The sequence below is a fragment of the Bufo bufo genome, chromosome 2, assembly GCF_905171765.1.
Source record: "Bufo bufo chromosome 2, aBufBuf1.1, whole genome shotgun sequence".
Classification (NCBI taxonomy): domain Eukaryota; kingdom Metazoa; phylum Chordata; class Amphibia; order Anura; family Bufonidae; genus Bufo; species Bufo bufo.
The window spans coordinates 306807987-306823671 of NC_053390.1; the positions used below are offsets into that span (position 1 = coordinate 306807987).

The window sequence follows — 15685 nt, forward strand, 5'->3', positions numbered from 1 at the left end:
GGGCCCTTCATTCATAAGCTTCTAGCAGGAATAATAGAGGAATTGCACTACATATAGTTATATGAAATGATGCACCAGTATTGTTATTACATGGGGAATGCAAGTAATTATTAATACAGACATGTCAGGAAAGGTGACAGGTCCTCTTTAACACCTTAAGGACCAGGCCATTTTTTGCAAATCTGACCAGTGTCACTTTATATGTAAATAACTTTCTGAGACTGTTTTCTCGTCACATATTGTACTTCATGATAGTGGTCAAATTGAGTTAAAAAAAAAAAAAAAAATCATTTTTATTTATAAAAAAAAATACTAAATTTATCAAAAATGTAGAAAAATTAGGAAATTTTCAAATTTCAATTTCTCTACCTTTATAATACATAGTAATACCTCGAAAAATAGTTATTACATTCCCTATATGTCTGCGTCATGTTTGGATCATTTTGGGAATGCCATTTTATTTTTTGGGGACATTAGAAGGCTTGGAAATTTAGAAGCAAATCTTGAAAATTTTCAGAAAATTTCCAAAACCCACTTTTTAAAGGGAACCTTTCACCTACCTCTACTATGCTACCTTCACTGAGCGTTTCTAAATGTTCATTGTGTTATCCTAAACATATAAATTACACTTTTAATTTCATTTGCAGACGAATTCAATAAGTATTACGCATTTTTGTACTTCCCACCTTTTATGCAAATTAACATAAAATAGTCCTATCTTTCTTGTGTGACCAGAGAAGAGTCATATTTTCAAGTTCTGACTCCTCTCAGGTTAATTTGCATATGTATCAAATCGGGTTTTTTACACAATAAAAGCACACAGAGCTATGGGGACTGGGCATTGCGGATGTGCTAGCGGCCCAGGTCATCAGTTCTATACACAAAATCCCGGTGACAGGTTCCCTTTAAGGACCAGTTCAGGTCTGAAGTCACTTTGTGAGGCTTGCATAATAGAAACCACCCCAAAACGACCCCATTTTAGAAACTACACCCCTCAAGGTATTCAAAACTGATTTTACAAACTTTGTTAACCCTTTAGGTGTTCCACAAGAATTAATGGAAAATGGAGATGACATTTCAGAATTTCACTTTTTTTTGAAGATTTTCCATTTTAATCAATTTTTTTCTGCTAATAAAGCAAGGGTTAACAGCCAAACAAAACTCAATATTTATTACCCTGATTCTGTAGTTTACAGAAACACCCCATATGTGGTCGTAAACTGCTGTAAGGGCACACGGCAGGGCACAGAAGGAAAGGAACGCCATATGGTTTTTGGAAGGCAGATTTCACTGGAATAATTTTAAGTTGCCATATCACATTTGAAGACCCTCTGATGCACCCCTAGAGTATAAACTCCAAATAAAGACCCCATTTTGGAAACTACGGGATAAGGTGGCAGTTTTCTTGGTACTATTTTAGAGTACATATGATTTTTGGTTGCACTATATTACACTTTTTGTGAGGCAAGGTAACAAAAAATAAAATAGCTGTTTTGGCACAGTTTTTATTTTTTGTTATTTAGTGTTCATCTAACAGGTTAGATCATGTGGTATTTTTAGGTTGATTTCACACAGGCGTTGCGGGAAACGATGCGGCTGCGTTGCGGGAACATGCACAATTTTTCCGCGCGAGTGCAAAACATTGTAATGCGTTTTGCCCGCGCGTGAGAAAAATCGGCATGTTTGGTACCCAGACCCGAACTTCTTCACAGAAGTTCGGGTTTGGGTTAGGTGTTGTGTAGATTGTATTATTTTCCCTTATAACATGGTTATAAGGTAAAATAATAGCATTCTTAATACAGAATGCATAGTACAATAGGGCTGGAGGGGTTAAAAAATATTATAATAATTTAACTCACCTTAATCCACTTGTTCGCGCAGCCCGGTTTCTCTTCTGTCTTCATCTTTGCTGTGCACAGTAATAGGACCTTTGATGACGTCACTGCGCTCATCACATGGTCCATCACATGATCTTTTTTCCCCATAGTGATGGACCATGTGATCAGCGCAGTGACGTCACCACAGGTCCTTTTCCTGTGCATAGCAAAGATAGACAGAAGAAAAGCCGGGCTGCGCGAACAAGTGGATTAAGGCGAGTTAAATTAATTAATTTATTTTTTTTTAACCCCTCCAGCCCTATTGTACTATGCATTCTGTATTAAAAATGCTATTATTTTCCCTTATAACCATGTTATAAGGGAAAATGATAATGATCGGGTCCCCATCCCGATCGTCTCCTAGCAACCGTGCGTGAAAAATCGCACCGCATCCGCACTTGCTTGCGATTTTCACGCAGCCCCATTCACTTCTATGGGGCCTTATAGAGCAGGTTGTTACGGACGCGACAATACCAAAATTATTTTTTTAGTGTCTCCATATTTAAATTTTTTTTTATGTAGGGGCTCATTTTTTTCAGTATAACATGACGGTTTGATTGTTACTATTTTAGGGTGCATATGACTTTTTGATCGCTTGGTATTACACTTTTTGTGATGTAAGGTGACAAAAAAATTGCTTTTTTGACACACTTTAAAAACAAAATCTTTTTACAGTGTCCACCTGAGGGGTTAGGTCATGTGATATTTTTATACAGCAGGTACCTATGGACGTGGCAATACCTAATATGTATACTTTTTTTATTTTTTATTTAAGTTTTACACAATAACAGCATTTTTTAAACAAAATAAATCATGTTTTAGTGTCTCCATATTCTGAAAGGCATAGTCTTTTTATTTTTTGGGCGACTGTCTTAGGTAGGATATGATTTTTTGTGGGATGAGATGACGGTATGATTGGCACTATTTTGGGGGCATATGACTTTTTGATCGCTTGCTATTACACTTTTTGCGATGCAAGGTGACAAAAAATGGCTTTTGACCCCTTTTTTTTTTTTTTTTTTTTTTTTAACGGTGTTCATCTGAGGGATTAAGTCATGTGATATTTTTATAGAGGTCGTGTGTCGGCTATGTGATTCTGCCACCGGCACCCGCCTCCTGTATTTGTATTAAAAGATTACTTATCTGTATTGGTGGCGCAGTGCGCCCCCCTCCAACCCCCCAGTATTGAAGTCATTGGTTGCAGTGGCCACAGGGTCCCCTCCCCTCCTCTTCATTCATTGGTGGTGCAGTGGCTTCTAATCGGAGCCCCAGTAGTGTAATCCTAGGGCTGCAATCAGTTACCATGGCAGCCAGGACACTACTGAAGCCCTGGCTGCCATGGTAATCTCCCCGCTGCTGTGTGTACTATGCACAGGGCAGCAGGGAGAGTGTGAAGTCCTATTCACCCTGATAGAGCTCTATTAGGGTGAATAGGACAAGGGATGAAAAGACCCCAGGTTCTAACCCCTAAGGGGGGAAATAGTTATTAAATAAAAAGTAAAAAAATATAAAAAAAAAAAGTTAAAAAAATAACAAAAATAAAAATATTACATTTAAATCACCCCCTTTCCCAATTTTACATATAAAATATATCAACAATAAACATATTACATATCGCCACGCCCAAAAAAGTGTGAACTATTAAAATATAAAAATAAAAAAAATCTCCTATGCGGTGAACGCTGTAACAGAAAAAAATAAAATAAAAAAAAACGAGCGATTCGACATTTTTTTGTCACCTTGTCCCCCCCAAAAAAAAAGGTTCGGACTGTTCTATTATGGGCCGGACATTCCATAAAATGCGGAAAGCGTCTTTTTTGGGGGGTTTTGGTATAGAGTATCGCAATACTTTTTTATGGCATCAAAACCAAATCAAAATTTGGGTAGGACAATAAATAAAATTGTGAATATGTACACCTTATTGGCAGTACTATGCATGTATTACTGTAGATAAAAGTCCAAAATTGGGGGTGACATATTCCCTTTCAGATAGATCATCAATATCAGAACAGTAGGTGGGTCTGACTCAAGACCCCCAAGAATCACCTGCTTTCACAAGCTCCGCAGCCAACAGCACAGCCACACAATGGATGGAGCTGTGTAGTTCTGGTGCCTAATTCTGGAGCTGGGGCTTAAAGGCTATGTACACCTTTGGAGCCTTTTTTATTATTATTGCATTATGCTCATTTTGAGCTAAAAATATATATATATTTTAAATTGGTCTTTATTAAAAATATGGCGTCATTTTCCTGTACAGAGCTGACATGCTCCAGTACCACCCTTTGGATTTTCTGTCTTTTCAGTCAGACCAGGAGCAGAGGGACTCTTGATCTTTACTCTCTGGCCTTATAATTATAAACACTCATTATAGCTCAGTTCAATGTGGCTTAAATAAGTGTTTATGACCTCTTGTAATTTAGAGATAAGGGTTATTAGCACATAGGCCCCAAGCCAGCCTTGAGTGTTTTCCAGCAGTTTGTGCCTCTCTGGTGCAGCCTGCTGGTCAATGTCAGTAAAAATAAAATATAAAAAAAAATATATTATATATACAGTACAGACCAAAAGTTTGGACACACCTTCTCATTCAAAGAGTTTTCTTTATTTTCATGACTATGAAGGCACATGTGGAATTATATACATAACAAACAAGTGTGAAACAACTGAAAATATGTCATATTCTAGGTTCTTCAAAGTAGCCACCTTTTGCTTTGATTACTGCTTTGCACACTCTTGGCATTCTCTTGATGAGCTTCAAGAGGTAGTCCCCTGAAATGGTCTTCCAACAGTCTTGAAGGAGTTCCCAGAGATGCTTAGCACTTGTTGGCCCTTTTGCCTTCACTCTGCGGTCCAGCTCACCCCAAACCATCTCGATTGGGTTCAGGTCCGGTGACTGGAGGCCAGGTCATCTGGCGCAGCACCCCATCACTCTCCTTCATGGTCAAATAGCCCTTACTTTTAAAGTTTTCCCAATTTTTCGGCTGACTGACTGACCTTCATTTCTTAAAGTAATGATGGCCACTCATTTTTCTTTACTTAGCTGCTTTTTTCTTGCCATAATACAAATTCTAACAGTCTATTCAGTAGGACTATCAGCTGTGTATCCACCTGACTTCTCCTCAACGCCACTGATGGTCCCAACCCCATTTATAAGGCAAGAAATCCCACTTATTAAACCTGACAGGGCACACCTGTGAAGTGAAAACCATTTCAGGGGACTACCTCTTGAAGCTCATCAAGAGAATGGCAAGAGTGTGCAAAGCAGTAATCAAAGCAAAAGGTGGCTACTTTGAAGAACCTAGAATATGACATATTTTCAGTTGTTTCACACTTGTTTGTTATGTATATAATTCCACATGTGTTAATTCATAGTTTTGATGCCTTCAGTGTGAATCTACAATTTTCATAGTCATGAAAATAAAGAAAACTCTTTGAATGAGAAGGTGTGTCCAAACTTTGGGTCTGTACTGATTATATATATATTTCATAGAAAATCAACGCAGCACTCTTCTTGTAAAAAACGCAGTGTCTTTATTCACACTTGGCTTGAGAAGGATCCCGGAAGGGGATTGAAACGTTGCCTATTTTGTGTCACATGTGTGAATAAAGACACTGCGTTTTTTACAAGAAGAGTGCTGCGTTGATTTTCTATGAATATACAAGCCTGTTGTCAAAGGCGAGACGCTTGCACCAGATAATTTCTAAAGTGAGTGCTGCCGGAATTCACATACTATATATATATATATATATATAGAAGAAAAAATCCAGTGGGAGCACCAGCCAGCATGTGGGTGCAAGGTCCAACGTAGGGTAACGGCAATCCCCAATGGTATAGAAAACAAAGAAGTAGGACTGCACTCCAAGATAGTGATAAAATCAGCAAGTGGTTTATTCACCCATAATATGGCAAGTCTTGCGACGTTTCGGCTCACAAGAGCCTTCCTCAAGCATGGTAACAGTGAAAGTGAGAGCATTATAAAGGCATTTACAAAGTGTCCAACCCATAAGGGTGTGGTTACAATCAATTACAATTGCAAACATACGATGCATAGCAATACAAATAAAGTGCATGTGCATAAAGTGAGCAGTGGTATACAATTCATGACTAAGGGATGCCATCCCTACAAAGTGTATTAAAATGTATGTGATACTTCATCTAAGCTAAGATCACAATTATATAGGTGATAATATGATGAAGGTGGATCACAGAAGTCAAACCGTAGGAAGCAATGGGGCCCGCACATACCATGGCGTTCTTTGTGCGTATCCAGGTCCTCATTGCGCATGACTACACTGACATCATCCGATGCATCACAGTGTAAAGGTCAAGCGCTCGCGCTCTGCCTGGGTCGACATGAGAGCGCCATTTTACATAAGGGAAAGACACCTTAAGGTTACGTACAGGTTATTTATTTAACTGTTGTCCACACGGAACAATCATATCTCCGACCGCTGCAGGGATCTCCTACATATATCAGCAAATGGACAGGGGTCCCGTCCAAATGGGCGGGACACCTGACCAAAGCGCCACTACAAGCACAATTGCCATAAAAATAGCAGTCGTAGAGGGATGATCCCTCAATTGTACCAACAACCTTATCTTGTTAAAATATAATGACATATCTGGAGTAACGCATTAATAAGAGAACGCTGATGTCCACCTCGGGTCGCATAGCTTCCAAAAGGGTCTGATTCTAGGATCCACATCCAATTTAGTGAAAATATAAAATCCTAAAAAGCAGAGAAAAAATATTTTAGTTTCAAAATAGATCTTTTTCATAATTGTAGATAAATCTTTCACGGTTATCAAGCACCAATATACAAAAATGAGAAAGACAAAGCGCAAACATGCCAAGGGACCGGGGGTCAGCCACAGATCCTAGGTCTCTCACCTGAACTCAATATTGAGACCCCTGGGATGCAGGCTATCCAGATCATATATCCAGCGTAACTCTCTTTTCTTCAAGAGTGTCAGGCGATCACCACCTCTTCTAGGAAGCCTGACCTGATCAATGATCCAGCATCTTAGATCACGCTCGGAGTGTCCGAGGGATCCAAAATGTCTGGACACTGGTAGGTCAGTACGTTTCTTCCTTATTGAATTCCTGTGGTTATTCAACCTTACTTTCAATTCTGTGGAAGTTTCCCCGACATATAATAGGTTACAGGGACAAGCCAACACATAAACTACATATGACGAGGAACAGTTTAGATGGAACTTTATCGGATACTCTTTGTTGGTAAGCGGGTGTGTGAAAGATCTAGTTTTACATATATATCGACAATTGACACAACCGAGACACGGATAACATCCAAGTCCCGGCTGTGTCAATGTCCGCTGTATGCTGGTTTTCTTTGGACCTGCATCCGCTCTGACCAAGTGGTCTTTAAGATTTTTGTTTTTACGGTACGATAAAAGGGGCGGAAGCTTAAACTCTGGTACATCTTTAATAGACCTGCTTAGGATACCCCAGTTGTCCTTCAGGATACGTCCTATCTCCATACTACATCCAGAATATGTGGACATAAATGGTATCCTCTGAGTTTTTTTAGAGGTGGTATGTGTTATTTCAGTATTCATGTGTAGGATTTTGTTCTTATGTGCATCTAATAATCTGCGAGGATAACCCCGCTCCCTAAACTTATCTGACATCATATCCAGTGTAGTCTCCAACTCAGTGTGGTCTGAAACAATGCGTTTCGTACGGAGGAACTGCGAATGGGGGAGGTGTTTAACCAGGCTGCGTGGATGATTGCTTTCATAACGTAGGATAGTATTTCTATCTGTCGATTTGACATATAAGCCTGTGCCAACCATACCATCAATTAACTTGACGTTCGTGTCTAGAAATGACAATTGCGTTTTAGAGTATGATATAGTATACTGAAGATCAGGATCTATATCATTCAAATATGTGTGAAACTCCCTCAATTGTAGTTCAGTGCCCGACCACAGGAGGAAGACATCATCTATGTACCGCCACCATCTAACAACATGTTGAAAGTGGTGGGATACATAGATAAAGTCCTCCTCCATGTGGCGCATATAAATATTTGCGTACGTTGGGGCCACATTGGACCCCATCGCAACGCCGCGTTTCTGATTAAAGAAGATATCTTGAAACAAGAAATAATTGTTTTCAAGAACCAATCTCAATAGGGTATTTATAAAACATTTTGCATTCTGTGTTATGGGTGAACCATCCAAGTATTTATTGACTGCGGAGATGCCCTTCTCATGCCCTATTGACGTGTATAAGGAAACAACGTCAAAGGACACGAGAGTGACACCGTGCAAGTCACCAGCTTCAACTGACCTCAGTTGTTGTAGAAAATCGCCTGTGTCTTTAATGTAAGACTTTCCGGCCATTGAAAAATCCCTCAATATCCTATCAAGAAAGATGGATATTCTACTGAAAACAGAGTCAGAACCAGATACGATGGGGCGACCGGGGGGGTCCACAAGACTTTTGTGGACTTTAGGTAGTACATATATTACAGGAGTGATGGGGGATCCCACCGTCAAATACTCCCTCAATCCCTCATCTATGATACCCCCGGCCACCGCATCGGAAAGACTCTTGTTGATTATGTTCATAATGCGAAATTTCGGATCGCTCTGCAATACACTATATACATTTATATCATTTAATTGTCGTTCAATTTCTCTGATGTATTTGTATGTGTCAAGAACAACTACCCCGCCGCCCTTATCAGCTGGCTTAATGGTTAATAGGGGGTTGTTCTTGAGTTCGGAAAGGGCCTCAATCTCTGCAGTGGTCAGATTAGGATTGCATAATCGTGCCTCATCCCCTGATGTGGATTTCAGCATTCTGACGTCTCTCTGAACTGCAGAGATGTAGGCCTAAGTGTTTTATCCAAGGGGCTTTCTTTTTGCCCGAGCACTAAGGTAAACTGGTTTGATCTAGAGATGGATTTGAATGATTTTTTTCGTTTGATTAAATTGAAAGTGTTCTTTAAGGGACGTTTTGCAAATACACAAATATGCTCCAGCGAATTCTCACTCAAAGGATTGAATTTAACTAACAAAAGTGCTTTTTTTCCTAATATAGATGAACCTGCGGTTGAGGCCTACATCTCTGCAGTTCAGAGAGACGTCAGAATGCTGAAATCCACATCAGGGGATGAGGCACGATTATGCAATCCTAATCTGACCACTGCAGAGATTGAGGCCCTTTCCGAACTCAAGAACAACCCCCTATTAACCATTAAGCCAGCTGATAAGGGCGGCGGGGGTAGTTGTTCTTGACACATACAAATACATCAGAGAAATTGAACGACAATTAAATGATATAAATGTATATAGTGTATTGCAGAGCGATCCGAAATTTCGCATTATGAACATAATCAACAAGAGTCTTTCCGATGCGGTGGCCGGGGGTATCATAGATGAGGGATTGAGGGAGTATTTGACGGTGGGATCCCCCATCACTCCTGTAATATATGTACTACCTAAAGTCCACAAAAGTCTTGTGGACCCCCCCGGTCGCCCCATCGTATCTGGTTCTGACTCTGTTTTCAGTAGAATATCCATCTTTCTTGATAGGATATTGAGGGATTTTTCAATGGCCGGAAAGTCTTACATTAAAGACACAGGCGATTTTCTACAACAACTGAGGTCAGTTGAAGCTGGTGACTTGCACGGTGTCACTCTCGTGTCCTTTGACGTTGTTTCCTTATACACGTCAATAGGGCATGAGAAGGGCATCTCCGCAGTCAATAAATACTTGGATGGTTCACCCATAACACAGAATGCAAAATGTTTTATAAATACCCTATTGAGATTGGTTCTTGAAAACAATTATTTCTTGTTTCAAGATATCTTCTTTAATCAGAAACGCGGCGTTGCGATGGGGTCCAATGTGGCCCCAACGTACGCAAATATTTATATGCGCCACATGGAGGAGGACTTTATCTATGTATCCCACCACTTTCAACATGTTGTTAGATGGTGGCGGTACATAGATGATGTCTTCCTCCTGTGGTCGGGCACTGAACTACAATTGAGGGAGTTTCACACATATTTGAATGATATAGATCCTGATCTTCAGTATACTATATCATACTCTAAAACGCAATTGTCATTTCTAGACACGAACGTCAAGTTAATTGATGGTATGGTTGGCACAGGCTTATATGTCAAATCGACAGATAGAAATACTATCCTACGTTATGAAAGCAATCATCCACGCAGCCTGGTTAAACACCTCCCCCATTCGCAGTTCCTCCGTACGAAACGCATTGTTTCAGACCACACTGAGTTGGAGACTACACTGGATATGATGTCAGATAAGTTTAGGGAGCGGGGTTATCCTCGCAGATTATTAGATGCACATAAGAACAAAATCCTACACATGAATACTGAAATAACACATACCACCTCTAAAAAAACTCAGAGGATACCATTTATGTCCACATATTCTGGATGTAGTATGGAGATAGGACGTATCCTGAAGGACAACTGGGGTATCCTAAGCAGGTCTATTAAAGATGTACCAGAGTTTAAGCTTCCGCCCCTTTTATCGTACCGTAAAAACAAAAATCTTAAAGACCACTTGGTCAGAGCGGATGCAGGTCCAAAGAAAACCAGCATACAGCGGACATTGACACAGCCGGGACTTGGATGTTATCCGTGTCTCGGTTGTGTCAATTGTCGATATATATGTAAAACTAGATCTTTCACACACCCGCTTACCAACAAAGAGTATCCGATAAAGTTCCATCTAAACTGTTCCTCGTCATATGTAGTTTATGTGTTGGCTTGTCCCTGTAACCTATTATATGTCGGGGAAACTTCCACAGAATTGAAAGTAAGGTTGAATAACCACAGGAATTCAATAAGGAAGAAACGTACTGACCTACCAGTGTCCAGACATTTTGGATCCCTCGGACACTCCGAGCGTGATCTAAGATGCTGGATCATTGATCAGGTCAGGCTTCCTAGAAGAGGTGGTGATCGCCTGACACTCTTGAAGAAAAGAGAGTTACGCTGGATATATGATCTGGATAGCCTGCATCCCAGGGGTCTCAATATTGAGTTCAGGTGAGAGACCTAGGATCTGTGGCTGACCCCCGGTCCCTTGGCATGTTTGCGCTTTGTCTTTCTCATTTTTGTATATTGGTGCTTGATAACCGTGAAAGATTTATCTACAATTATGAAAAAGATCTATTTTGAAACTAAAATATTTTTTCTCTGCTTTTTAGGATTTTATATTTTCACTAAATTGGATGTGGATCCTAGAATCAGACCCTTTTGGAAGCTATGCGACCCGAGGTGGACATCAGCGTTCTCTTATTAATGCGTTACTCCAGATATGTCATTATATTTTAACAAGATAAGGTTGTTGGTACAATTGAGGGATCATCCCTCTACGACTGCTATTTTTATGGCAATTGTGCTTGTAGTGGCGCTTTGGTCAGGTGTCCCGCCCATTTGGACGGGACCCCTGTCCATTTGCTGATATATGTAGGAGATCCCTGCAGCGGTCGGAGATATGATTGTTCCGTGTGGACAACAGTTAAATAAATAACCTGTACGTAACCTTAAGGTGTCTTTCCCTTATGTAAAATGGCGCTCTCATGTCGACCCAGGCAGAGCGCGAGCGCTTGACCTTTACACTGTGATGCATCGGATGATGTCAGTGTGGTCATGCGCAATGAGGACCTGGATACGCACAAAGAACGCCATGGTATGTGCGGGCCCCATTGCTTCCTACGGTTTGACTTCTGTGATCCACCTTCATCATATTATCACCTATATAATTGTGATCTTAGCTTAGATGAAGTATCACATACATTTTAATACACTTTGTAGGGATGGCATCCCTTAGTCATGAATTGTATACCACTGCTCACTTTATGCACATGCACTTTATTTGTATTGCTATGCATCGTATGTTTGCAATTGTAATTGATTGTAACCACACCCTTATGGGTTGGACACTTTGTAAATGCCTTTATAATGCTCTCACTTTCACTGTTACCATGCTTGAGGAAGGCTCTTGTGAGCCGAAACGTCGCAAGACTTGCCATATTATGGGTGAATAAACCACTTGCTGATTTTATCACTATCTTGGAGTGCAGTCCTACTTCTTTGTTTTCTATATATATATATATATATTTGGTTTCGCTGTAATCATACTGACCCAAAGAATAAAGACATTATGTTGTTTATACCAAAAAATGTACGCCGTAAAATTTAAACGTAACAATTCAGTAGCAGTATTGCTCACTCCCTGCCAGAAAGAGTTAATAAAAGTTAATCAGAAAGTTATGTGTACCCTAAAATAACACCATTAAAAACTACAATGGGCCGTAAAAAATAAGCCCTCATATAGCTATATAGACGGGGGAAAAAAAAGTTATAGCTCTTGGAAGGCGATGATGAAAAAAGGAAGAAAAATGTTTGGCCAGTAAGGCCCCAAAACAGGCTGATCACACAGCAATGTTCTCCTTTCCTCTTTCAAAACTGGTGTCTGCACAAAATTCCATTGGCACCCACAATGGCCACTTTCATAGGTTAGTGTAGTTTGCCCTCCCTATTCTATACTGAAGAAAAACAACAAAAATATGGCAAAATATAGTGGCCCCACAAAGGCAAAATTTATTCTATGAGAGTGAGAGGCTGGTTCACATAGCTACAAAAAAACAAAAGAAAACTACAGCTATTAGTGGATCCAAAAAAGAAGACTTCTATTACGGTACTCCTCTTTTGTATATTTATTCCTGTGTGAAGGCAGCCTAAGGCGACTTTCACACTAGCGTTCGGGTGTCCGCTTGTGAGCTCCGTTTGAAGGCTCTCACAAGCGGCCCCGAACGCATCCGTACTGCCCTAATGCATTCTGAGTGGACGCGGATCCGCTCAGAATGCATCAGTCTGGCAGCGTTCAGCCTCCGTTCCGCTCAGCAAGCGGACCCCTGAACACTGCTTGCAGAGTTCGGGTGTCCGCCTGGCCGTGCGGAGCCAAACTGATCCGTCCAGACTTACAATGTAAGTCAATGGGGACGGATCCGTTTGAAGATGACACAATATAGCTCAATTTTCAAACGGATCCGTCCCCTATTGACTTTCAATGTAAAGTCTGGACGGATCCGTTCAGGCTACTTTCACACTTAGAAATTTTTTTAAACTATAATGCAGACGGATCCGTCTGTGCAGACATCAGACGGACCCGCTCTGAATGGTAGTGTGAAAGTAGCCTAAGGGCTCGCGTGTGAGGGCCGGATAGGATGCGTGTGCGTCGCAGGAAAATCATGCTATTTTGCCTGCGAGTGGGGTGAGTTTTGTATGCGATTGCGTTGCGTTCTTCAGTTTTTTCCGTGTGACTGCAATGCATTTTGCACACGCGTGAGAAAAAAACAAATGTGGTACCCAGACCCAAACCCGGACTTCTTTACTGAAGTTCGGGTTTGGGTTAGGTGTTCTGTAGATTTTAATATTTTCCCTTATAACATGGTTATAAGGGAAAATAATAGCATTCTTAATACAGAATGCTAAGTAAATTAGGGATGGAGGGGTTAAAAAAATAAATAAAATTTTTTAAACTCACCTCATCCACTTGTTCGCGCAGCCCGGCTTGTCTTCTTTCTTCTTCTTTGAGGACCTGAGAGAAAAGGACCTTTGGTGACGTCACTGCACTCATCACATGGGCCATGTGACGGGCCATGTGATGAGCGCAGTGACGTCACCAAAGGTCCTTTTCTCCCAGGTCCTCAAAGAAGAAGAAAGAAGACAAGCCGGGCTGCGCGAACAAGTGGATGAGGTGAGTTTAAAAATTTTTATTTATTTTTTTAACCCCTCCATCCCTAATTTACTTTGCATTCTGTATTAAGAATGCTATTATTTTCCCTTATAACCATGGTATAAGGGAAAATAATAAAGATCGGGTCCCCATCCCGATCGTCACCTAGAATCCATGCGTGAAAATCGCACCGCATGCGCACTTGCTTGCGGATGCTTTCGATTTTCACGATGCCCCATTCACTTCTATGGGGCCTGCGTTGCGTGAAAAAACACATAATATAGAGTATGATGCAATTTTCAAGCAACGCACAAGTGATGTGTGAAAATCACCGCTTAAGTGCACAGCCCCATTAAAGTGAATGGGTCCGGATTTTGTGGGGGTGCAATACGTTCACATCACATTGAAATAAATTGGTTCGTGTGCTGTCCGTAGAAATTGCAGACAGCACACGTCCGTAAAAGACGGAAATGTGAACAAGGCCTGACTGTGTGAAACCGGCCCCTTTCGGACGAGTGAGTGTCTCGCTGCAGACTGGCAGCTCAGCACCCAGCTTGACCTCCCAGCACTGCTCAGGTCACATAGCATTATATTGATTTATGATGCTATGTAACCCTTAGAGGTCTGGAATGTATTGTGTAACACTGACGACATTATGTCAGTGTTATCCAATAGATTCCAGAACTGTAAGGGTTACATAGCATCATAAATCAATATAATGCTATGTGACCTGACCTGACATCAGTATGTCCGTTCTGTAGCCCCGCAAAAAAAATAGAACAAATGTCCTATTCTTGTCCGTTTTAGGCATTGTTACAACGGATCCACCAAAAAAAACAAAACGGATGGCATACGGATGTCATCCGTTTTTTGTGGACCGTAAGACACCTACGGTCGTGTGCATGTAGCCTATGACAAACTCCTGAGAGATTTATCCAACCCAATAAGAAAAAATGTCCAGCAACCAATCAAATTTCAGTTCTCACTATACAAAGCCTCTTTGGAAGATCAAAGCAGCATTCTGATTGGCTCCTATATCAATCTCCACTTCCAGTACAGTGTGTACAGCTATAGAGGGGACTTGTGGGAAGTGGCCTGCCCGGCGACAAGTGTCCACATCACACACAGCTGACAGCTCTTACCATACAGAAGCAGTGTGAGGAGGAGAGACATGCTGCTCGTCGGAGGACGGTCACTCGCTGATAGTCTCGAGTCTGTCGGACCATTTAACAGACTCCAGGGACTTCTTCACTAACTTTCCCCCCGGTGCTGTGCGCTGTCCTCCCACAGTCTCTTCCTGTTTCTTATTTTTCTCTCCACTTCCTCCTTCCAAAACACGGGTCTCTTCCGTCCCTCTGGCGCCCCCTGCCGGCGCTCCCGCTCTTTACACTTACCAGCTGACTACCACATTCCACATTTTGTGCACTGGTTCCCAGGCCGCCCACTGGTGTGCCCTTAGGCCCTATCCTAATTGTCCTCAGGTCATGAAACAGAAAAGCTGTGTGGAATGTCTTATAGGGGTCCCAGCATAGATATTTCTCATATATAGATTAGACATAGGTAAATGTATGGGGGGATCTGACTGCTGAAACATCTGAGGTGCCCATTCATGGCTAGTCCTTCTTTATCAGTGTGTATGGGCGATATAGAAAGAGCCCGCTGCCCATTTACCATATTGCAGATCACAAGCTCATATCTCATGGAAATGGGCATTTATGACATTTTATTATTACCTCAGGTGACACCAGTGCTTTAAGTGGGCCAAAAGAGGTGCCGGTACTCTATTAGGCGCCGGTGCTCCCCCCCCCAATACTGAATTAATGTGTGTGTGTGTGATGAGGGGGGGGGTCTGATGTGCAGGGGGGTACTGGTTCAGAGAGGAACGAATGTGCGGTGGTGGGGGGGGGGGGGGGTCCTGGTACATAGAGGAACTAATATATATATGTGTGTGATGGGGGGGTCTGATGTGCAGGGGGCCCCTGCACATCAGACCCCCCCCCCCCATCACACACATATATATTAGTTCCTCTATGTACCAGGACCCCCCCC

At 41.4% G+C, this 15685-nt stretch overlaps 1 protein-coding gene across 1 annotated transcript in view; it reads right to left on the minus strand.

Annotated features, from left to right (window-relative positions):
• The window catches only part of LRP10 (LDL receptor related protein 10), a 31400-nt gene extending 16452 nt beyond the window's left edge, over positions 1–14948 (minus strand). The window contains exon 1 of the mRNA XM_040416879.1: positions 14779–14948. Coding sequence (XP_040272813.1) covers positions 14779–14809 — 31 coding nt within the window. The 5' untranslated portion in view covers positions 14810–14948. The remainder of the gene's footprint in view (positions 1–14778) is intronic.
• Between the last annotated feature and the right edge of the window lie 737 nt (positions 14949–15685).